Genomic DNA, 23,711 nt, shown 5'->3' on the forward strand with positions numbered 1-23,711 from the left:
TGGACCTTGAGGCTGCAACGCTTGGCGTGGTGAAAGAGTCGATGGAAAGCACCTGCAGGTCTTGCTGCATCGAAAGGACTAAGCAACGTCCGCCATTTCAACAGTGGTCCGGCGCAAAATCGGTGCCCTCAGAAGAGTCTGACCCTGCCGTGAACTTTGCTCTACTGGACCCTGTGTGCCCCTCAGCAACTATGTTATTCAGCGCTCTTAGTCAATCAGCTCTTTCTTCGCTTGAAGTGGACTCAATTCTAGGCATTGATTGGCGAAAAGCTTCGGTAATGCTTGGGTTTGCTCGACGGGCAACACCGTTCGACCACTCAGAGATACCATAACGTCCCCCAGAATTGATACCAACCTCAGATCCGCACTGAGCTGCATCTCCGACTGCCGCTTCCGACCGCCGGATATGTGAGTCCAGAAGATAAAGGAAGCTCTCCTGCAGGTCCAGAGGCAAGACGTTTCATTCTTTGCGTATTCATCTACACGAGGTTGTTACCTGAAGAACACCATGCTGTCTAAGTACTCAGTCTCTGTCCTTGCGGCAGCAGGACTCGCCTCTGCACAAGAAACCGTCCTCGGTGTCTATATCTTTTCCCGCCACGGCGATCGTACTGCAAAATCCACTCCGCCAGCCAATTTGACTGACCTAGGATACAATGAAGTCTACACGAGCGGTACCTACTTCCGCAATCGGTATATCGCGAGTGATGCTTCGTCTCGGATTTTTGGCATGAACAGCGACCTAGTCAAGCAGTCTCAGATTGTTGCATCGGCTCCCACCGACACAGTCCTTCAGAATTCTGCAATGGTATGTTTAGTCTTCATTGGAGCGGTTTTCTGATTAGGAAACTAATAGATCATGTAGGGTTTCTTGCAAGGTCTCTACCCTCCTGTTGGGGAGACACTCGGAAGGAACACCCTGCGCAACGGGACTTCGGTGCAGACACCTCTCAACGGCTACCAGCTCATCCCACTTCAGACAGTCCAGACTGGCACCAACTCTGAGAACGCTGCCTGGCTTCAAGGCTCGACAAATTGTGCAAACGCACAGATCAGCTCCAACGACTACTTCAACTCAGCCGAGTACCTGGAGACTTACAACGCCTCCCAACCACTGTACGACTCGGTAGTCCCTATGGTGAATCGCACTTTCAGTGCATCTCAGACCAACTTCCAGAATGCATACACCATCTGGGACCTCCTCAACGTCGCCTCCATTCACAACTCGTCCACCAATTTCCCCAATGCCGATCTTCTGACACCTGATGTCTTTGACCAGCTCTTCTGGCTGGCCAACAACCACGAGTTCAACCTCGCCTACAACAACAGCGAGCCAATTCGTGCTATCACTGGCGCGATTCTTGCCAATGAGGTCGTCACAGCCCTCAACACGACTATCACCTCCAACGGCAAGAGCAAGCTCAACATTCAATTCGGCGCGTACGCTGGGATGTTGTCTTTCTTTGGCCTCGCCAACCTCACGCAAGCGAGCCCAGACTTCTTTGGTATTCCAGACTACGCCTCTACGCTAACCTGGGAGCTTGTCACGAACGCCACGGTTGAGAATGGCAAATATCCTAGCACAAACGACATCAGTGTGCGATTCCTATTCCATAACGGCACTACCTCGAACACGTCCACACCCACCGAATTCCCTCTGTTCGGCGGCGATGTCTCCCCACTCCCATGGAACGACTTCGTGAATGGCATGAACAAGTTCAGCATTAAGTCTCAGGCAGATTGGTGCACGGCTTGCGGCAACAGCACGGGCGTCTGCGCTTCCAGCTCCGATTCGTCTTCGTCGTCCAATGCTGCAGATAATGATGGCGGAAACGGAGGCAGTGGTATCAGCAACGCTGTAGCAGGTGTCATTGGCGCCATGGTCACCCTGGCAGTTGTTTTGGGTGCTGAGCTGCTCATCATGCTCGTTGCGGGATTGCGAGTCGTGAGAAAGAAGACGCTTAATGCGCTGAGGGGTGGACATGCGATTTCGCCTGTTGGAAGTGAAACTGCACAGAAGGCATGATCAAATCGCTGTTCTGGGGGACATCAGGCTCAGGCCTAGGCGTACATCACGCACAATGCGGACCCGCAGCCCTCTCAGTCGCTGCAGTATCGGTCTACGTATGATCGCGGAAAATGGCGACGACGTGTGAATATTCCATTCCATATCTCACATCAACTCAGCGACTTCTCCAAGCTGAGGAGCGTGTATGTAGAAATCGCCTACCAGGCTACCATAGACTCACCGAAACCACTCCTCTAAGATGGCGTAATCTCCCAGTGCACTGTTGCACCCGTATACACAAGACAACGCTGCTCGAATGGCTCAGTCGCGTTGAACGCGGAATTGAAGGTCTTGCGACTTTCCGGTCGAAGACGCCGTCCTAGCTTCACTTGGGTACGTGGACCTGAGGCATCTTGCAGCCAAAGTCTCTATGGCTCCAGCCGCGAGGCTCAGGTCTGCATGTATCCAAGATTTGGGCTACAGCTAAAAGCTCCCCTCTTGATCTGGTGTCCCCACTAACAAACACCGCGGTCTCTCTGCGCCATGGTGTGGTAGAAGCTGCGTCCTCAGACAGGCGTGGCTTGACAGATGGTGGATCGTGTTGCTGCGCCTGCGGTTTTATGCCATGAGTAGACAGAGTTCATATTGTCCCAGTGCATGAGGCATGACGGCCGGACCGTGACGAGCTTGTCACAGACTAGAACGCCTAGGAAATATGTCGCAGAGGGTTCCCTGGCGGGACTTACGGCAGGGAACACAAGTCGCGGTGCCTTTGCCAAGATGCGCATTAGTTAGCAATGTGACTTCGTCGTCAACTCAGCCGGACTTAGCAGATGGATCAATTAGTGGCAACAGTTGCTTTGTCGGAATGAGAATGATGTCGCTCATGCACTTCCGTATGTAGACGAAGCTGCTCCAGGGGTTGTCCCAGGTATCCACGATGTGGCAAGGTAGGTCGAGTGATGTCCAGCCGACTGCGCCATTCAAACGCGCTTGCAGTGCCAGTGTTGTTTTCCCGAAGCGTCCCTCCTCGGACCCGTCCATCCGATATTCGTCCTTGAGTAGGTGCAGCAGGAGCTGCTTTTCGTCATCGTTGGGGCTGTAGACTTTCGCTCCAGCTTCCAATGCTTTCTGTGGTGCATTGTCCGGAGCATCTACTCCAGGCGCCATGACGACTGTAATCAAGTTGTATTTATCGAAAACGTCCGTGCACATCGCTTGTTGCACGCGTAGATCCTGGTCAGGAGTTGTTGCGCCGCTGCCATCCGCACCGAAGACATCGCCGCCGGTATCTACGATGGCGATCGTCTCAAGAGGCGGTTGGCTGTCCCCTAGTACCGCCTTCAATTGATCCTTGAGCTCAGCTCGGTCCTCCTGTGCGATATCGCTTCGCGACCCGTTCTGATCGAGTACAATGTATACCTGCTCATGCTTACTGGCAGGGATGTGCTCCAAGCCACGTCCCTCTGACGACGTGCCTTCTTGAACTTTGAAGGTGCCGGGAATGATCTTGCCGTTGATCATTACTTGGCCCGCATGATCGTAGACTTCTCTCTTGATACCAAGCTTCGAGCCCTGCTTGCCTTGCGAACCTGTGGCCCATGTTCTCGTCGAGACTAGCACATTCATCTCTTTTCCTTGCTCCCGAAGAAGATGACCGAACGCACTGGCACTTATGATGTCTGATCCACCTCCACCACCGATGCCAGCGTACTCTCTGCAAGGTCCACGTTCTCCTGGTAAGTGTTCAGCAAGGGAGGACAGCCTGTCGAGACAGTCGAAGGACATTTCTGGCACTCGCTGCCACTCAAATCTGTAAGGCCAAGCAGGATCGTCTGAGTTCAGGAGAACGATCTGTCCTTCCACTTTTGCTGCGCTGAAGTTGTCAACGAGAGGGTTCAGGTCAATCTTGGGGTTTTGTTGGAGCGATCCCGCAGCTTGTCGCTGTGTGGCGCTCCTAGCGGCTCCTCTACCCTGACACAAGATGATGTGAGCTTCATCATACACGCGTGCAAGCGTGAAGAGTGCCAGCTCCAATGGAAGGCTGCCCAAAACTTTCGCAAGACGATGCTCGCCCTTGAATCTACACATCCGCCTTTGCGATGCATCAGTCCTTGCAGGAGCAAGCGAATTCACGATCTGCCGTTCCAGCACGGTCCTGACATTGGCCGCAACATTCTTATAAGCTCGCCTTAACTTCGAAGGCTCCTGGTAGAGAAGCTGCTCAAGATGTCGGAGAATCATGTCCTCCTTCGATTCCTCAATCTCATTACCCGGCATGACCGAACCCCGGGTCCATGCCAGGAGCTTCTGGAGGAGATCAATTTTGTCGACGTCGACCTCCTCCAACAACATGTATGAGATTTGGCCTACGAGCGTCTGATCGTGGTGGCTGGTGCCTTCGATTCTGGCGATTTGGCCATCAGATAATATGCCATAAATGAGGGGCAAATTGCGCCGATTGCGATGTGTGCGATTGCCTCAAGCTCCGGGCTGCGCCCATAAACACGCAGCCAACGGTCGTATGAGTCGGACTGGGCAATGCAGACGAACGAGCGACAAGTGTCACGCTCCCTGGGGTCGGCTTCCTGATATGCAGTAACGTCCAAAGTTCCATCCTTCACGAAATGCCAATCAGGACTTTTGGTAGTGTAGGATGATCATTGGTTCGGTACATCCACATGGTCAGCGGGAAGCGAGCGACTAGACCGGATCAGTGATAGACCAAGCCAAAGATCCTCCAGCCTTTGGCAACACCAATTCTTGGTCAAATGACCAGGTTTGGAGTCATTCTTGGCCTAGCTGTCGGCTTCGCGATGTCATTCAGTTGCCACTTTTTTCACAGGCCGAGACGTTTTCTGAGGAGCTTCGCGCCCCGCGAGGGTTTGGGACCTTTGGCATCACAACCACATCATCGACAACGGGCAGAGCCGCTCCCGCCAAAGTCATATACATACCTGAGCACTTTCGTTCGTCCGTTGACTTTTCTTGAAGACGAAATTGATAGTCGCGACGACTCTAGACTCTCGGTTCTGACTGTTTGCCTCCCACCACGAGGATCATGGCACATAGCAACGCCATGCGTCCGCCTCCACCAGAGGCATGGGAGAACATCAAGCCAGAATTCATCAAGTTGTATGTCGATCAAAATGTTCCATTACCAACAGTCATGAAAGAACTCGCCTCACGGGGGTTTGAAGCAAGGTAGGACTTTCCGGTAAGCTGTGGAGTCTTGTGCACTAACGATGTTGTTAGTCCGAAGATGTACAAGAACCGAATAAAGTCATGGGGCATCACCAAATATTTGAAGAAGGAAGAGGCCGAAAAGCTTGCCAAGGCTGAAGGTGCCGAGAGAGATCGTGCCCAAAGATCTATCATTCGCCGAAAGGCTCGAGAGTCGACCAAAGGGAAGCTGCATACCGAAAAGTCCACTGGTTCTGATGAAGAACCTCACTCCGAACTACCCCAAACAACAACGCCACTTAATGTACGACCTCCTCTCGACAATATCCATGTGTCTCAGATTACTTCCAACGGCTTTGTGGCAGAGCCTTCGCCAATTCAGACAGAAACGCCGCGGCCATGGTCGCCACCATCTAGCTTGCCTCGCAGACCTACACTCGATGGAACCATGCCAGTACCAGTCAAGGACCTCCTGGTGACTCTCCGACGTTGGACTCACGAGGCTGTAATTTCTGGTCACTGGGAACGGTCTGCATCAACCCAACACGAGAAAGCCCGACATGTGTCCCGCCATCTTGCATCGGACCTACAGGCTGGCTTAAAGTACATGGAACAGGGCAAGAAGTCGATGGCGTGGATACATTGGAGATCAGCTATCAGACGATTCGAGAATCCTGATCTCTTCAAGACCTGGTATCACGAAACCCCCATCCGGCTGCTTTTTGAAATTGCCCGGATTAAAGAATCAGGCCATCCGCAGTTTGCTGCTCAATTGCTCACGAATACCGGCGGTTGGGCTGCCACTCGCCTGCAACCGGACGACGTCCGCCATGCTCTATACAGTACTTACGGGCAGCTTGAGGTCGATAACATACGCTCTGTTTATGAACAAGCTGCACGATTTATGCTTGATGGTCTCGCCTCACGACTAGAGAAGGATGATCCTTTACTCTTCGAAATCCGCCTCAATCGGGCCTTGGATATGAGTTATTTCGACGAGACCGTGGATCTTTCGGAGTGGCTTCCCCCACTAGAGGAAGTAGATGAAACAATGGGCACGAAGAACTCTTTCTGCGTTTACTACTTGCTCTTGCAAGCGTATCAGCTGGTGGCCCTTGGAGAAACCAACGCTGCGGACAAGAAAGCCTCAGAAGCTCGGCGTCGAATTGATGCGCTGCCAAGCGGTGGTATCGATCAGTACAAACTAGGCATGGCGTATCGCCGACTTGGAAGAATGCAGTACAAACGTCAGCACTGGCAGGATGCCAAACGCAGCTTCAATCAAGCTTGGAAGAATCTAAAGACTGGCAAACACGCTGATGGTCTCATGATTGAAGTACTGCAATGTCAATTGAACTTGGCCTTGCAGACCGATGACGTTGCGGATGTCGACATCTATAGGGACAATCTGGCAAATCTCGAGCACAAAATTCAAGCTCAAGAGGAAAAGGAGATGCAGGACGAAGTGGCTAGAGGTGGTGTTCTGGACGAATACACCGTCAATGGCCATATGGGGATGATTCCCGAGGCTGTCGTCAATAGTGCAGATGTTCCATCGATCACCGTTGACAGCCCGGCTCCATTTCAGAACGGCAAACTCGTTCGGGTTCCGACTTTGACGGAGGAAAGGTGAATAGGGCAGACTCATGAGCTTTTGGCTCGTCACCAACCGCAGCTTTCAGCTGTGATGACAGGCGGCTTCGATCTTCCTCGGTCATGGAGAAATATCTGCCACTTCACTCTGGTCGGCATCACGGATAACTGGGTCCCATTTCTGCGCCCGAGTTCGTGCATTGCTTACGTCCACTCAGGGGCGTGAGAGCTATCGAGGCTGCATGACATTGTACGAATACTTACGACTAATGACCGACACGAAGAAGCGACTACAGCACGCCCCCAAGAAGGAGTACCTTTGGGGCTTCCGAGTTTACTCTTAGCATGCGGAATGGACAGACCAAGCGTCGAGGATTCGGCGCATTACTCCTTTGTTTCACTTCTTCAACCAATAATTCCGACATCTACAGATGCAGAACGTCCATGACGTTGACGCACGCCTTTCTGCGGTGGATCGCAAGCTGCTGAATAACTCAGCAGTCCTCATCTACAGCTGCGTCATATCACTGGCCACGAGAACATACTTGTGACTACAGTAGCCTAACAGCTGTGCGAGGTGAGACCAGGGAATGAGGTCATACCGCCCAAGTATCATGCAGGGCCATTTTACTACTGTTGAGAAAGAGCGTAGGCGTCTTAAGGCGAAAAGTCTACTGTCGTCTTTGTGGATCAATGCCAAAATCTTATATTGCTTTTCTCCCTACTCCATATCCCACGCACGCTAGCAAGTGTACATGGCTCTTTTGCGACGGCTGTCAAGCTGTTTGACACCCGTCAACAGGCCTTCAAGTCATGACTTTGCAAGATGCTCGACATTGCAACAAGATCTACACAGTTTGACAGGCAACTTCCCATGTGGTTGTAGATCGCACGCCTGTTCCCGAGGTGACAGGTACCAAGGGACTGTCACAATCCAAGTCCTTGCTCAACTTAGACGATTTCTACCACGTGGATGACATCTCACGTATGTTTGCCTGAGCTATTTGGAACAGGTATAGAGCGTGTATAGCAGATACTGCTTCAGCCAAGACCGGCCCTTGCAGAGAAGCCATGCACGCTCCCTGCCTTCTGCAAGATGTCCCATTTTCCCACAGCGTCCGGCGACATCGGCGACGAATGGCTTGCTGACACCTCCGCTTGCCGTACTCTCCCTTCTTCGCTTGACAACAATAGGCCGTCTCTTCGCCGAGGACGACGTCTGTGGCTGTCTTCAATGCTGTCAAATGTACCACATTGTACTTTCGCTCCACAAACAAGCGGCAAGGACTGGAGCTCTCTCACTCTGCAAAGGTACAGAAGACACGAGTCAAAGACCCACATGTTCCGCTGTGTTGGAGGAGGCTTCTGCGTTCACAAAGCTATTGTGCGAAATACTTGCCGTGCGATGGAAGTAAAGAGTAAGTCAAGGGTCATGAAGGGTAAAGATCTGCGGCCAGGATGATGCTGGCTCACGTACAGGAGCCGAGTGAACCGGTGCAGACTTTCGATTAACGCCAGGGTCTCCATGACCGAAAGAGGAGGAAAGGCAGCTTGGGGGCTTGCAGTGCATACTGAGTTGAGATGCTGAGGGCCCAAATTGACCCGCAAGCTGGCTTCGCTAACCTCATGCGTCAGTCTGCCAGTGCGGAATACACGCGTACACCTCGTTAGCGCGACGATGTACCTCGGATCTCATTGATCGGCATCCGGCACATGAATAAGTACACTTTGGTCCATGCTGCAGATTGACATCTGTGGCGCCTTTATTGTTCCGCGTTGTGTCAAAGCGGTCACAATCGTCGACCAACGAGACAGTGTACCGAGCATCCGGCACAGAAACTCCCCACCTCGACTTGTGCGGCTCACTGTTGTGATGACCCTGTGGCTTCATATAAGCACAATAAGCTCTTGCCAAGCTCAAGCCCAAGCTTTTGCCCACCAAAGCTTAGCATATGAAAATGGCGTCACAACATACAGAAAACACCACAACTTTTGACGACGGGACAATGTACAGAGGCTCAACATAGCTGACAACATGCAAACAGTATGTCATCTGGCAGCGGAATCGGAGGTGGACAGCGTGCCGTATGTCAGTGGCCTATACTATGCAGGTCAATTGTATACATTCGAAATGTCTATAAAGATCCGCCTCGTGCCCGTCGTTGACAGGACTCTTCCCTCATCAACAACAGCAACCAGCAACCAGCAAAGCCAACAGCCTCCAACAGCAGCTATCTCCTCCGGGAAGCCCAGCTCTACCACCATTTGATCGACAAGTATCCACTGCTCAGCCTCCAAAGATTATCTTCGAAATGGTTCAAATCAAGGCCCTCGTCACCCTCATGCTCGTGGGAACTTCCCTTGCAGCACCTCTCACCCGCCGCCAGCTCGCCGGCGAGGGTGCAGCAGCTGATTCTCTGCTTACCGACACTGACAACGGTGTTGGATATGGTAAGTGGGACCCATGGCCTTCCCATGGGGGCCCCAGAATGCTTCTTCATACTGACAGATGCAGGCACCGAGAACGCTGAGGACAACATCGCCAACACCATCTCTAGCATCACGGGAGACTCAGCGGGCAACACCAGCGGTGGTGGCTCAAGCGGAAGCCCACCTCCTCCACCTCCCCCCAAAGGAGGTCACAAGCGTCAGTTGGACAAGGTATCTGCCGGTCTTCAGGCAATTGGCAACTCTGCTGGCCTCGGCGATGCCACGGCACCTGTCACATCAGCGGGAGAATCAATTGATGGCACACTGACTGGTAAGTGTATCTGCTTGTCGTGAGCCTGAAATATATACTGAATATTCCACAGGTGATGCCGCCAATGCCGGTGCTGAGCTTGGCAGCACTGAAGAGACCACATTGGAGAATGCTGGCAGTTCTGTCCCATAGAGTGGCAAAGCAAGCTCCAACGAAGGGGTTCCAGTTGAAATCATCCTGGCCCTGAATGTTGGACACATTGCTGTTGGGGGTTTTTGTTGGCTTCTCTGCTGGTTGCTACTGAACATCAACATCTACAAAACCGACAAGAACATGGCTGAGTTTTATGTCGATCGAGATTCTGATGCATTATCTGAAGAAAAGTGCAGCGTTGTTATGCGAGAGCACGGAGCTGGACAGGACTAATTGGAATTGGGAATCTAGTAATCGCATGTACGCACAATGAAACGTCTACTACTTGATCTTCATCATCCATAACTTTTTCCACTGGTCATGACACCATGAAGTAGACTAAGAAGCAGGCTCTCATGGGCTATATTCGCCGCTAATGGTGGGAAATTCTCGGGACTTAGTACATGAAACAGGGCACAGCCGTCCAAGTGTCGTTCTTCTGATCTAAAGACATATACATTCGCGACATGCGTTTATGCTGCAGTGCCAACAACACCTCATTCACCCACCCTCACTCGCCGTCCAATCCTAGCCTCCCCAGTATATGTCCACGGACTCGCACTTCCGGTGCGATCTAAGCTCGAATTTGTATTCGTGTTGACCAAACTCGGGCTCAGAGGTATCGTCGCCAGATCGAAGTTCAGATCTGCATCGAAATCTGGGCTCTGGTCAAGAGTTCGAACTTTGCCAAGCTCTGTGCCACCATTAGATAATGCTTGTGATCCATTCGCTTGTGGTGCCGTACCCGAGGTTGCGAAAGCGAGGGGCGGCAGAGTGAATGGGAACGCCTCGCCGTTACTCGGCGGCAAGATCGATGAATGCTGCGGTGGCGTATCTGGTAGGAGTGGTGAAATTGGCGAGACTGGAGAGATCGAGCGGAGGGTATGTGTTGGTGTCGTCAACCCGTGGGCATTTTCTGAGGGCGCAGATCCGGGCGGCGGCGTGGTAATAGCCTGGCCGATGACTGTGGACTGAGGCTGTTCTTCATAGCTGAATGACCTGTACAGCTGTGTGTCTGTGCTCTCCGGGTGAGCTGGCGGTGTCTTCGCATAGTATCGCGAAGGATTCTCCACACGCTGCTGTGGTTGTGGCTGACTTGGGTGTGCATATGCTGCGGGCACGGTCACTGCCGCAAAGCGCTGCATTTCGTGGCTGTCCTCACTTTCCGAGCTCTCGCTCCCGTCCCTTGTATGCAAGTCCTGCTCCGCCACTGCATATGCTCTTTCTCCAAGCGATCTTCCCTTACCCTTGCCTGCGCCTCTGCGGCCACCAGTCAGAAACGCTGCAGCCTTTGCCCGTTTCCCTCCCGTTTCGCCTACCAAAGCTTCATTCAGCGCATCTTGTTCCGGATCGCCGGTCCACTTCGTGAAATCTTTTCCAGAACTGGCGTCGTCGAGGTTCGACTGCCGCCGCAACCGCCGCCACCGCTGTCCGACCCAACACCACCACGCAACAACGACAAGGGCAACTCCGCCGATCACGCCTCCGAGCACAGCACCAATCGTACCTTTACGGCTCCAGCTCGATACCTTGACGGGTTCTACGCCTACAGGAACACTGTCTGAAGCGCACAGCGGCTGCGTCATGACGTATGGCCCGTGAGGTCGTGCGTCATTCAGATAGAACGCAGGTGATGGCTCTGCATCATAGTTTACTGATAGGTAGAGATGGGCGAGGAAAGACGACCCGAGAAGTGGAGGGCCGGATAAACTAGTCGTGGAGTTGGCACTGGAGGAGAGCAATGTTGGTGGAGAGATCGGACTGGCGTTGGACACGTTTCTCAGTTCTTCAGGAGGGATTATGACACGCAGTCCTGACGATAGATTGATTGTCAGACTAAAGTTCGCCGTCTCCGGGAGGTAGAGTGATGGTTCCGAGAAATCATTCTCGCGAACCTCAGGGTCAGTGGAAGTTCGTTTCAGAAATGCGTCGGTGATAGACTGAGGGAAGCTCATGCTGTACTGATCAGTAGTAAGAAAAGCATCAAAAGGTTCTGAGCTTAGTGTCGTGGAGGAATTGTTGTCGCTCAAGTCGTTGAGAACCACGCTCTGGACTTCCACACGAAAGGGTGTCTCCCCAGCACCGGCGTCATAGTCCGTCGTAAGGGTATAGTTGTATGCATCGCCTTCAAGTCGGCCGGAGTCGAATCCCCCAAGTGTCAGCGAGCCATTGATGGCACCGCCAGCGCGAGGATAGGCGGTCCCAACATAGAGCCCAAAGGAGCGCGTGCTGATAGCACCCTGTTCAACTAGACGTGACAAGATGGGTGCATCGGCGCCCAGACCAAGCTGACCAGACGGACCGTACCACGACGACCGATTAGACTTGTAGTCGGTCAATTCAGTCACTGGAAAGTCAGTGATGTTGTGGAGCATGGGTGGTGATGGGTCGAAGTAATGCTCGTATATTCGTAGCGTATCATTGCCCACTATTAGAGCAGTCAGTACTGAACATGTATCGGGAAGAACCAGTGCCGGGTGATTGATATATCGCCCGGTTCATTCATCGATATACATACTCGCCGCTACATCGGCGGGCGCGATGCTGAGGTTCTTGTCTCTGACCTCAAATGAGACGCTTTCAAAACTGGACGGGTCAGCTGAGTCACGCGATTTAAAACCATTCGGGCTTACGTCTGAGAGTCCTCCGTTCTGTATGTCCCATGTGTCTGCTGCATGCACAGATCGCTGCTGTTGCTACCACAGTAGTCCGGTCCGCTGAATGTCGTCTCATTCCGCCGTATGCTAGGCCACAAGCTCTGATTTTGAAAGGGCGTGCCGACGCCAATAAAGAGACCGTACTGTATTCGTGTCTCCGTGTTGTTCACATTCCGATCGTGGAAGTCGACATAAATTGGACTGAGACCATTACACGACTCTTGCGCAGAAGCAAACACTGTGAGGAAAAATGTAGCCAGCAGGATGCTGGCCATGTTATTAGGATGAAACGAAGGTGAACGCCGACATAGACCACAACCAGGCTCGACCAAAGGAAACTATCGAGGCAAAGGTCAACGCATCTGAAGGTTCGGGAGACGACAAAGGAGAGTAACGACGACACTGATGAGCTTGACTAAAATGTGAGAAACGTGTATGAGTGTTTTTACCTGCTGTCAGCCGTCGAAGCTCTGCATATGCAATGCTCTGCAGTGTATTGAGTGCGCTCAGCCACCTCACGAAGATGCCCCACTTCCACATCTGAGAAACCCAGAAACCCGAAGGCAGTTCTGCACAGCGTCTAAATAGCAGCATGCTCCCGTGAGGTATCGTGACTTGCATAATCTTGGGTGTGAAGCGGGTCGAAACACTGCCTGGTGTTGTGAGGCAGTGGTAATCAAGGACGAATCCCTCAGGCCAGCGATTCCCCAAGACTATTGAAACCAGTATAGCGCCAGATGTTTAACCAGATCGAGGGTCACACGGCGGCCGTATGAGGCCGATCGAGTCCCTAAAATAGTATGCTCAGTGCCCAGAAATTCGCCTCACCAATCACTGCCCGATTTTCTTGGGGGCTAGCCCGTATATCGACCCAAGGCGCCCTCATGTATAGCCGGGTCGCACCTCTGCACGAAACGCTTTCGGGTTGTTTCAATCGCGACCTGACGACGTTATGCCGATACTTGTAGTCAGACAAGCAGAGTGGCTGCACAACCCATAGGTGGTGCGCGCAGGCTCACAGCGCACCTTACCTGGACTTTGAGAATACTTTACATTCGGCTGGCCACCCGCCCTGGGTAAGACGCGTTCGTGGTCCGGGAAAAGTTGTGCTCACAATCGGTGCTCAGCACGGAATGGCCAACCTGGGACGGGCGTACTGTTCTACAGTCGCAGGCGTCTCAAGCTGCAGTGGTAGACCATCGCGCAGGTTTTGCTGTGCCACACTGCGGGACATACTACGCAAGGCGGATGTGGCCGTGATTTCAAGTCGCTTTATCGACCTTCGGCTTCTTCTTGACCAGACCAGCCGAAAGTACGTTTACGGTGGGACCTATCGTTGGCGGCTCCGTCGGAGGTGCGGTATCGTCTTGATCTTGTTTGCGCTTCTTCCGAACGCCGAGCAGCATCGTGGGTACTGTCGCTGTGGCTGAAGCACTCGTTTCAGCCGTTGTTGGTGTTGATATGGACCGAGTCCCCACGGTATCGAGACCAAAGTCTGCGGGGCCTGATTTTTCTAGCACGCTCGATACCCACTTCGTCGTGCTTTGCGCAGCGGCGATCTCACCAGTGAAATCGAGACGCAACAAGCCGTCGATAATGTTCTCGTACGTGTCTGCATTCAAGAGAACTTGACCTTGTGTAGAACTTGGCCATTGGACCTCAACACCATGCTCGAGAGCACCCTCATCTGTGGCAACCTCATTTGATTCCAGCCCGGTCGCTTTTTCATCATTCGTCTGTGGCACATTGGAGTTGATTTCACTCGTTTCATGTACTGAGGGCGGCGACGACGGAGGTGGCGAGTCGGTCTGTAGTGCCTGTTCGAGTCGTCCTATTCCCGCTGGTGAATGCTCTTCAACCTCTTGCTGCTGAGATTGCGAGTCTCTTGGCGTTGGTAGTTGTGGCACGCAGAATGACGACGAAGTGCTGGGCGCATGATCCGGCGCCTGGTCAAAGCCCCTCGACGGACGAGAAGGTTCCTGAGGCCGTACGAACACGACCCAAAGAAACCCAACCAGACGTCCAGCGGAACACTCCTGGCGGTATGACATGAACTCCCAGAATTGGTCCAAGGTTTTGATTGTTCGCCATTGGCCGTCAGAACCGACGTGGTCCAGATCTAGGTCCCCGAGAAAGCGTGACTTGGGATCATCTGGTAATCGTGGAATCAGACAACGTACTGGTAGCCTCCTATCAGTTGCTAGTAAGCCAACAGGATAGTCGTTTGTCCATTTCGGGCTGACGACGGGATCTCTGTGACTTGACGGCGGGAAAAACGCCCGAGTTTCGCCTTTCTCTAGTCCAGGTATAAGCAGATGGGCGCTGATTTCTTGCTCTGTGCTTGATTCGTCACTCGCATGCGGTCGCCAAACTGCGTCAGTGATCCGACACCACCACTTAATGAGTTGTCGGTCATCCAGTACATGCTTCCCGGGATTATCAATGCTGCCTGGGAAGAGGTATTGATCCTGCGCCCTCGCAAAGAGTGACAAAGCGACTCTTGACTCCACGAGCCTTGGCTCAAGCAGGAAATCAATAAATGCCTGTACGACGGACTTTATCGGAGAAGGCTGGCCGCGAGGCACCTCCAGTAGCGACGCATAACCGGTCGAATCCGCTTTCGAGACGAAGACAGTAGTGAGTGCAGGGGTGGTGAATATGAGCACCTCCAAAGCGAGGATCGCGAGCTCGTCGCGATCAGCCTGGCGCGGGGTTGCAAGGACAAGAAAGTGACTTTCGCAATAAGTGGTCTGTTCAGGCTGAGAAGGTGCGGCCGAGTATATTGCGTCTGTCTTTGCCGGGGTAGTCGAAATATGGTACGCCCGTGCTTTGGTGCCACGCGGGAGCGCATCAGCCAGGCGGGCACTCAAGCTAGCGGAAGAAGACGACATGACACGGCCACCGAGAGCATAGTGAGCGTGTGCTCAGACACGGTTGCGAAGCTCGGCAGATGCTAAAATGATAGACTGATCATGTGACAGGACTCGGGCAGCGGAGTCGCAAGAACTGCCTCTCTCGTACGAGGAAAACGAATCGACAAAAAGCGATGATGCCAAAAGGATTATTGTTGCGGTGCTCAATCGGACGATACGTATCGTATACGCGCCAAGAGCGCCTTGACTTCCAATAGTGAATGTGTTTGCTGGCTTAACGTGACAGCACCATTCCCCAAAAAGGCGAGTTATGCGACACGGCAACAGAACAAAACGTCGTACGCATACATAAATCTCTCTCGAACCTTTGCTCGTTTCGAGTGATATTGGCTTCAGAGGGAAGCAAGGGCCGCCCTCGCGAGCCAATCGCATACCCATGGATCTCGCATCATGGAGCCGACTTCACTAAGCCGACTGAATAGTCCAAGTGCCACTTTTGATCTCGATATGAGTAGATATGTTACCACATTGATTTCTTGCAGGATTCCGAAGCACCAACATACGATCTTTATTTCTTAAGTTGTTTCAGTTCTTTAGATGACTGAGCTCTAGCATCGCTACGATTGCCGCTTATCCCTCTGACGGGAAACGGTGAACAGCATGGCCCGCCTTGCCAATGCTGCACCAAATATGTATACAGAAGACATTGATCCCAGCTCGAGCCAGCTGATCGGCTTGTACATAAAGACATCTCGGCCCGCATCTAGCAGCCCAGCAGTACGTACACCCACGTTGCCTACTCCGACCAAAGGCAACGACACTACCGTCTCTGAAATCATCGGCAGCCTTGCAAAGCATTTGACGTTTCCATCAGATACTTGTTCAGCGACAATGGACACGACCAGTGATCAGATCTTGCATATGTCGCTTTCAGATTTGGAGCAGATGCGAAGTCGTGTAACCCAACTAGAGTCTTGCGTCCGAGGACTGCTGAAGAGGGTGTACGGTGAGCAGTCTCTGGGTCAGAACCTGGCCTGGCTATACCATACCGACCTCATCTCGGATTCAATGGACGACTCAGAGGATGGGCGATCGACACTGTACTACAGATATCGAAGGCTGATGGAGATTGCCCGTCAGCCAGTGATACCGGGTCTCCTTCCAACACACGACGGTACATCTTTGCTGCAGGAGTATGGCACACAATTGATGATGCTGGAGTCGGATCAGAGTGAGGTATTGTCGATAGCAGGAAATTCGGACTTCGCGTTGCTGCGGTCCCGGCCAGGGAGCGGAAGCAGTAATCGTCACGCCCCATTCAAGATCGACAAAACCTCTAATCGGCCGTATCGATATCACATCAGTCCGTTTGATGCCGAGCCGCGTTCGCCACGCTCTCCCGTATCGCCTGTTGAGTGCAACGCCACCTTAATGGAGTATCAGAAGCAGCTCGGCTTACTGGAAACGGAGAACCGAAGGCGTCTAGGCGAGTCCGACATCTTTGAGTACAACAACTTGAGCTATGATGAGCAACTTGCCGTTCTCAAAGCCAGGAACGAGAAGCGTCTTCGATTGAAGAATTCGAAACATACGGCCGAGAGAACAGCACCCCCCAAGGAAGAGCGTGTCGCGATGAGCGCCAAGAACAGCTCCAGCTCCTTGAGATCAGATCGCTCCGTCATGCTGAATGCCTTGCCTCTTGGCACCTTAGGCATTCGTCCGGACAAGGAGCGGTCGCCGCAGGGTCGAATATCAATCAAAGGCCATTAAAGTACTCGCAATACTGGCCTGCATGAAATCGCCACAGCGATCAGTCGCTCATATCGGCCCAGGAGATGATTTGCAGAAAGAGCGGCACATCCAATTGAAAGCTCCGCAAAGACCCGGCAACTGCATCGCCACGCCATGTCCGAGATAGGAAGTTGCGTTCGATGTCAGAGGATGGTAGACGATCAAGCATCTGTGGCTTTTGATACAGTTGTGCTCTCGCTACCAGAGAACATCCTCCAGGATGTGGCCGCACAATGAGCGCGACGTCGGTATCCTGGAACTGCCAGACTTCGTCTCCGTGATGAACTGGTGCAGAGGCCAGACCAATGTACTCGTTTACACCACCAAAGAAGGATGACGTCCCGGCACTTTGCCAGCCGAACGCGCACAAATCTTGGCTTGAGATGCGGGACAGGTGAGGTTCGAGTGAGGGAGCTTCGCGCTTTGACAGATGGTATATGCCGTCGATGGGATTGCCCACTAGCGTAAGAGGCTCCAGCTGACTCAAAGCCTTCGACCTTGCTCGGACAGCAACCATGAGCTGCTCCTGTTTGACGGAAAGCTCTGGAGTAGCGGCACCCCTGACCCTGACCTCAGCCTTAAGGCCGAGGAGAGGCTGTGCCCCGGTGTCACGAAGAGTAGCATCGTGGTCCGCCATGTCTGACCTGCTGATGCTAAATTGATGCCGTAAGAAGATGGCGAAGCTGATTAGCTTTTGTGGCGAAAGGGATTCCAAACGACACGCGATCCGAAGCACTTCGGCCATCAAGTTGATGATATTTGTGTCATACCCAGCATTAATGTGAGCAGTGATTCGAGGTGTCAGGGACAAGAATGCGAACACAATGTCGTGTCGATCGGAGCATTCCGTTGTACTATAGTCCTGCAACATATTCGTCAGGGTCAGATTCCGCTTACCTGCTCTTCGATGCTCATAGAGACGAACTGGCAGCGATTGCCGCAGGCGAGCCCGAACTGACTGGACATAAGGATCCTGTGGCCACGGGAATCGGTCGTCCAGAGCAAGAGCAAACTCGCCCATGGTTGTGAGGGAACATTCGACCCCAGCAACATGTACTACAACCGTTTTCGCCTGCAAAATCTCTTGCGTCACCCACCTCCGCGTGAAGTATTTTGCCGCATAGAGCTGCTCTAGAGCTTTGTAGTTGTGTTCATTGGTCTTAGCTGGCGGAGGAAGTTGGCGCTCATACAGATTCAACATCTCTGCACCAAGCTCGCCATTCTGGAAGTCGTTGCCCAACCATGCGATCACATAGTTCGCTTTAGCGTAGATTTCACCCATTATCTTGACTTGCTGCATACGTTCATCGATGTCATCTTGGTTCACACACAGCGCGTCGGCCCACAAAAGTCTCGGCTCACCACGTCTCAGGTCCGAGAGCAGGCGGAACAGACTCTCTCGAACTTTGATGACCTGTCCATCGACGTACACGATTTCCGGCGTTGAAGTCTTGCCCCACATGTAACTCACGCATGTGAACAAAGGGCAATCATCGAGGGAGCAAAAGCGGATCTTGCAATGGACCTCCTTAGCGTTGTCTGATGACGGTGCTTGAAGTTCGATGAGCCGAATTTGACGCTCCCGTAATGGCTCATACTGATACAGCGACAGGATCGCTGCAGGCAGCTCTGTCATAACTTAACCCAAGGATCCTTTTTCGACTGCAGGAGGAGCTTGTACTTACTTTTCACATCCTTAACTTGAAATGAAGGGTTGCGCGAACGGCTACGATCCCTGGTCCGAATACCCGAATCTCGCAACGCTACACGCAGCTTGTCCATTGAAAGTTTGAAATCCGAAGTGAAGATCTCATGGCCCCTTGAGTGGCTTGTCGTATGTTAGCATTTCCGAGTACGATGTCATCGACGTTGAAGCCTTTCATATATGATGGAAAGTGACATGAGAGACGGAGAGATGACAGTTGCGAGAGACAGAGGTGGCCGTTTGAGACCTGGCGAAGTGAGCAGGGCTCCGGCGGAGATACGCGGCCCTATTCATTGTGTCTTGAAGCCGTATAGGCAAGTCCGACTGCAGTTGGCACCTTCGACGTATACACTGCAGCTCGCAACGCTATTGCGCGAAGTCACGAGCAGGGGGGCTCAGTAGCGATACAGTGTGGTATTCATTCATCACGAATGGAGGTGCTTCGGTGAAATTAGCATGACAGCTTGGAGTTCAAGAACTCACACCTAACACGAAAAGGCTACCAAGTAGCTTGGCGCCTAGTGCCAAGGCTAGGGCTAGCCTACTGGAACAGCCTGAGGCGCCGCGAACTTGGGCGCTCTTCTTCCCAACGTTCGAGTCTTTACGAATCCTAACAACTTTATCGCACTGTCTTGCAGTCTACAGACACAACGAGGAGCGCATAGCGCCTGCACGATCATCGATCACACTTCATGCTGCTTTATGTGCATGCAACGCTAAGTTCTTGCGATCACCTGTGCTTCTAAACAATGCCTTCGGAGTAGATTTTCACCATGCTTCTGTGACCACCTTCCTTCGTGCTAATAGCTCGCAAAGAGACAGTCCCGAAGAGACAGCCAGGCGATCATCTGTTGACGCGGGCTCAGCCAATGAACCTGACGACAATCAGTCTGCGGACCATAAGCACTCAGACGGAAGGGAAAAGTCCTTGTCACATGAGAGTTCAAGCAGTGTAGCTCAATCACCCTCGCCCGAAGAAGATGCTCCTCCCCTTCCAGACGAGCAAGCTCCACCTCTTCCCGCCGAGCAGGCCCCAGATGATCAGAACGACGACGGATGGGCTCCAGTCTGGGACGATCATGCGCAAGCATACTATTTCTACAATCGCTTCACCAATGCCACACAATGGCAAAATCCTAGAGTTCCTGAGGCATCCCAGTCCGTAACAGCGCCAGCCTCAGAGGGTCCCAGATCCACTGTCGGTGGCTACAACCCTGCGGTCCACGGCGACTACGACCCCAACGCCGATTATGCAAAGGCTGCGCAGACCACCTTTGAAGAGCACGATTCTGCTGCGACGGCGGCAAGCGCAGCTGAGCTATATGCCGCGACTGGATCATTCAATCGCTTTACCGGCAAGTGGCAAAATGCAGACTTTACCCCCGAACGCTTCAGCGACGAGTCCAAGAGCAAGAGACAAATGAATGCATTCTTCGACGTTGATGCTGCAGCCAACAGTCATGATGGACGGAGCCTAAAGGCCGAGCGAGCCAACAAGAAAGTCAGCAAGAAGGAGCTTCAGGCGTTCAAGGATAAACGACGAGAAAAGAAGGAGGAGAAACGAAGAGCATGGCTACGAGATTAGCGACGATGAGCTTACTGATGTTAGCACGGTGTTACGGACATTGGGTTGCTGTGATACATGGGAAGCATGGCACGAGGTCTAGGCTATGAGGATTGCAGTACGAAGTCGTAGGTCTTTTGACTTGTAGAATCACAATCGCATCGTGTGGGGAAACGTTTTCAAGCATCTCTCCGAGTCCATGAAAATAAGACCGATTTCTACTCTTTCAATAACTCCCACCATGCATTCGAGGTAGCGCGGCATTGGTCACCATCACACTTACTCATTCCCTCGACGCGAACATGACATCTCCTGCCCGTGTATATTCATCGAGACGGCCGTTTTGCTCTGTGTGGGCTGAATTAGATCCTCACCCATGCTAGTCGAGGCAGCAGCGTTGCTCTGTCTGGGCTGGTTTGCCTTCATCTTTGTAGTCTGCGGACTGGGCTACGCGCAGCTGTACGATAGCTGCAAAATCTAGTCAGATACAATCACTGACCGCAGCTGCAGATTTATACACTATCGCAAGCCCCCACCACCAGCCAATGTTCTCGAGAAGCCCGTTCGCGACATTCCTCATGTCACAATTATCCGACCCTGCAAAGGCCACGAGCCATACCTGGCGGAATGTCTCTCCTCGAGTTTCCACCAAGTCTACCCACGGACCCGGTTGACGATACACTTCTGCGTTGCATCGCGAGACGATCCCGCCACAGCTGTCATCCAAAGTGTGCTCAAGCAGTATCCTGGATTCGACGCCCGCCTCTTTGTCGAAGATGAAGATCCTGCGCTGCACACAGCCGACGGTCCGAACGTGCTGGGACCGAACCCCAAGATTCGAAATATGAGTCGAGCATATCGCGAGGGCAAGGATGATCTGGTCTGGATCGTTGACTGCAATGTCTGGGTCTCAAGTGGTGCATGTGCACGCATGGTGGACAAGATATGTGGCTACAGCAAGGATGGGCCTTTTACGAAGGCATTCAAACTCGTCCATCATCTCCCAATCTGTGTTGATGTCCATAATGACTATACACATGGGACCAAGTCCCGCAAACTTCTTCGATCTATGAGTCAGGGCCATGATGCGCCTCTGACAGGCTCGATCAGCGTCACAGGCAACTCGCATGGATCGGGAGGGCGGCTGGAGGAGCTCTTTCTTTCCTCCTCGCATGCAAAAATGTATGTGGCCATTTCCACCGTGGCTGTGGCGCCATGTATAGTTGGCAAGTCTAACATGTTCCGGCGTTCACATCTGTACGGTTTGACTGGCGGCATGGGCATCGATTACTTCAGCCACAACATCTGCGAGGATCATCTCATCGGCGACCTTCTCTGGAAGAGCACCATCAACCATTGCCAGCCGTGCAGCACCGACCCTGAAACCGAAAGCGTCTGGCGGAGCTTGGGCAACCACGGACTTGTCAGGGGTGACCTTGCCATCCAGCCGGTAGCTGGTATGAGTGTTACTGGTTACATCGCGAGGCGCGTTCGATGGCTCCGGGTGCGCAAGTTCACAGTTCCTGCAGCTACAGCTGTCGAACCCGGAACGGAGAGCGTTGTGTGTTCCTTGATGGGAGCATGGGGCGTCACTACATCGCCACTCACCAAGGATTTTGCTGGCTCGTCATGGCCCTGGATGTTGACGTGGTGGCTGAGCAGCATGTTTATATGGAGTTGTGTGGATCGCACAGTCTATCTGCTCTTGCACTCAGGCGCAACGGTCGAAGACGACGACAGCGTTCCCACTTTTGCAAAACCGCTTGCGGAACCCTTGAGGGGCAGACGCAGTTGGGCGACGTGGCTATCAGCATGGATCGGCCGTGAGTTCTTAGCATTTACGATCTGGTTCTGGGCTATCTGGGGAGGTGTAAGTGTGACTTGGCGGGAGAGAAGATTCTGGGTAGGGTTCGACATGCGTGTACACGAGATCCCGCATCATGGACATCAGAGATCATCAGTGAATGGGAATGGGCATGCGGCAAAGCATAAGATTGTGTAAAGCTAGACCTTCATAAGCCCTCATCACGAATGCCGTTCTGAAGATCTCGACAGCCCTACGGATACTGCAGCTGACATAACACGGGAATACGAAGTGCAATACCACAGGCTTTTGACCGGTATTACCCACCTGGCAATTTGCCCCTGCCCTTATCGAGGACGGCTATCGGAAGACTGCGTATTTAAGCTGACTGCGCTTGCCCTTCCTGCTCTCTTGTTCAAGCAAGCCCGACGTAGTTGATGCCATCATTCCCTCCGTAACACCACCTCTTTCCTTACTGTTTGCAGCCCTACAGAATAGTATCAGATCGACATTCGATTCTTTGTCAGATCTTCTCAGCTGACAATGCCCGAAAACGCCAGACAGACATGCCGGGCAAGCCAAGCCAGTAAGAGATCTCGCTGCCTCGTAAGGCGGCACGAGCACGCCCGACCCCACCTTCGATTTCACGTCAACCCACGTTCATCGACTTCAAGTTTACACGAGCTGAAATCGAGAATGTACGGAACACGAGGTCCGGCCTCGAAAGATCGCAGATATTGCATCGGCAATGGCTAGAACCCTCGATGCGGCCCGGTGTCAAGCATCACGAAGCTTCTCATTGGGAAGGCTTGCAGCATGCTTGACGAAAGCGGACGTGCTTGATGCCCAGAGCGTGCCCGACTGCAAGCCTGATAGGCTTGACCAGCCCGAATTGATGTTGGGACAGCACAACAGTCCATTGCAGGCCTGTCGTGTGGCCTATGGACATGCTCGTAGTGGCACGTTTGGTCCTGAACAGACTGATGAATCTCATGCAGCCCCCGACCGGCCTAGGATGGTATGCCTGTGCGACTGACTGCAGCACTTCGCAACGATGAGACTGACCTCACGCATCTAATTTTCGCTCGTATGTCTTACGGGCTGACTGCGATCTTGCGGATTTGAAGTCCGGGGTAATGACAAACGCCTTATATAGACTTCTTTGTGCAATACGTGGAGTCAGCTTTCGTGTTGGGCCAGATGCTGTTCTTTTGAGAGGCTGGTCGCAGGGCAAATATTGTGGCGGCCTCGGATTATGAGATCACTCGTGAGTCCACGCGTGTTCTGGGCAGGCGATGAGGGGCATTCGAGATATATGAGAGTGGCTTGCCCTGCTGATCTCGTGTTGGGTACAGTATTCCAGACGCGACTCTTCCAGTACCGTAACAGTAGAATCTCGGGACAGCGCTCCCAGGAACATCTCTCATCCATTCAGCAACAGGTCTTTCCAACAGAACCAACCATGCAGCTCCCAGTCCTCACAACGATGACAGTCCTGTTGACCATCGCCATGGCCAACCCGATCGCCAACCCGTTCCCGGCGCCAGGCCCTCGTCGAGACGAGCTCGCTGAAGTATGCTTCTCCCACTCGCTGCACTTTCTTTCGCATGCGATGCCTGACTGACCGGGTGTACTGACAG

General features: G+C 52.8%; 10 protein-coding genes across 10 annotated transcripts; 6 read left to right on the forward strand and 4 right to left on the reverse strand.

Annotated features, from left to right (window-relative positions):
• Nucleotides 1-508: 508 nt before the first annotated feature.
• Nucleotides 509-2,026, forward strand: AB675_2946 (uncharacterized protein; the record flags this gene model as incomplete). The annotated part of the gene is made up of 2 exons (XM_018142957.1): nt 509-808; nt 866-2,026. 2 exons carry the CDS (start codon nt 509-511, stop codon nt 2,024-2,026), a joined length of 1,461 nt encoding a protein of 486 aa, XP_017996336.1.
• A 798-nt stretch (nt 2,027-2,824) lies between these two features.
• AB675_2947 (uncharacterized protein) lies at nt 2,825-4,288 on the reverse strand (the record flags this gene model as incomplete). The annotated part of the gene is made up of 1 exon (XM_018142958.1): nt 2,825-4,288. One exon carries the CDS (start codon nt 4,286-4,288, stop codon nt 2,825-2,827), a length of 1,464 nt encoding a protein of 487 aa, XP_017996408.1.
• Nucleotides 4,289-5,087: 799 nt separating this feature from the next.
• Nucleotides 5,088-6,824, forward strand: AB675_2948 (uncharacterized protein; the record flags this gene model as incomplete). Its single annotated transcript, XM_018142959.1, has 2 exons — nt 5,088-5,212; nt 5,264-6,824. 2 exons carry the CDS (start codon nt 5,088-5,090, stop codon nt 6,822-6,824), a joined length of 1,686 nt encoding a protein of 561 aa, XP_017996373.1.
• A 2,006-nt stretch (nt 6,825-8,830) lies between these two features.
• Nucleotides 8,831-9,677, forward strand: AB675_2949 (uncharacterized protein; the record flags this gene model as incomplete). Its single annotated transcript, XM_018142960.1, has 4 exons — nt 8,831-8,869; nt 8,977-9,235; nt 9,300-9,545; nt 9,598-9,677. 4 exons carry the CDS (start codon nt 8,831-8,833, stop codon nt 9,675-9,677), a joined length of 624 nt encoding a protein of 207 aa, XP_017996390.1.
• Nucleotides 9,678-10,174: 497 nt separating this feature from the next.
• On the reverse strand, nt 10,175-12,609 carry AB675_2950 (uncharacterized protein; the record flags this gene model as incomplete). Its single annotated transcript, XM_018142962.1, has 3 exons — nt 10,175-12,105; nt 12,196-12,263; nt 12,311-12,609. 3 exons carry the CDS (start codon nt 12,607-12,609, stop codon nt 10,175-10,177), a joined length of 2,298 nt encoding a protein of 765 aa, XP_017996334.1.
• Nucleotides 12,610-13,596: 987 nt separating this feature from the next.
• Nucleotides 13,597-15,225, reverse strand: AB675_2951 (Histone acetyltransferase; the record flags this gene model as incomplete). Its single annotated transcript, XM_018142963.1, has 1 exon — nt 13,597-15,225. The coding sequence occupies one exon, from the start codon at nt 15,223-15,225 to the stop codon at nt 13,597-13,599; it is 1,629 nt and encodes a 542-aa protein (XP_017996441.1).
• Nucleotides 15,226-15,867: 642 nt separating this feature from the next.
• On the forward strand, nt 15,868-16,977 carry AB675_2952 (uncharacterized protein; the record flags this gene model as incomplete). The annotated part of the gene is made up of 1 exon (XM_018142964.1): nt 15,868-16,977. The coding sequence occupies one exon, from the start codon at nt 15,868-15,870 to the stop codon at nt 16,975-16,977; it is 1,110 nt and encodes a 369-aa protein (XP_017996394.1).
• Nucleotides 16,978-17,017: 40 nt separating this feature from the next.
• Nucleotides 17,018-18,634, reverse strand: AB675_2953 (uncharacterized protein; the record flags this gene model as incomplete). Its single annotated transcript, XM_018142965.1, has 1 exon — nt 17,018-18,634. One exon carries the CDS (start codon nt 18,632-18,634, stop codon nt 17,018-17,020), a length of 1,617 nt encoding a protein of 538 aa, XP_017996344.1.
• An 818-nt stretch (nt 18,635-19,452) lies between these two features.
• Nucleotides 19,453-20,288, forward strand: AB675_2954 (WW domain-containing protein C2F3.14c; the record flags this gene model as incomplete). Its single annotated transcript, XM_018142966.1, has 2 exons — nt 19,453-19,463; nt 19,520-20,288. The coding sequence occupies 2 exons, from the start codon at nt 19,453-19,455 to the stop codon at nt 20,286-20,288; spliced, it is 780 nt and encodes a 259-aa protein (XP_017996360.1).
• A 355-nt stretch (nt 20,289-20,643) lies between these two features.
• On the forward strand, nt 20,644-22,269 carry AB675_2955 (Ceramide glucosyltransferase; the record flags this gene model as incomplete). Its single annotated transcript, XM_018142967.1, has 2 exons — nt 20,644-20,726; nt 20,778-22,269. 2 exons carry the CDS (start codon nt 20,644-20,646, stop codon nt 22,267-22,269), a joined length of 1,575 nt encoding a protein of 524 aa, XP_017996370.1.
• Between the last annotated feature and the right edge of the window lie 1,442 nt (nt 22,270-23,711).

Source organism: Cyphellophora attinorum, assembly GCF_001299255.1.
Source record: "Cyphellophora attinorum strain CBS 131958 chromosome Unknown Contig31, whole genome shotgun sequence".
In the NCBI taxonomy this organism is placed as follows: Eukaryota; Fungi; Ascomycota; class Eurotiomycetes; order Chaetothyriales; family Cyphellophoraceae; genus Cyphellophora; species Cyphellophora attinorum.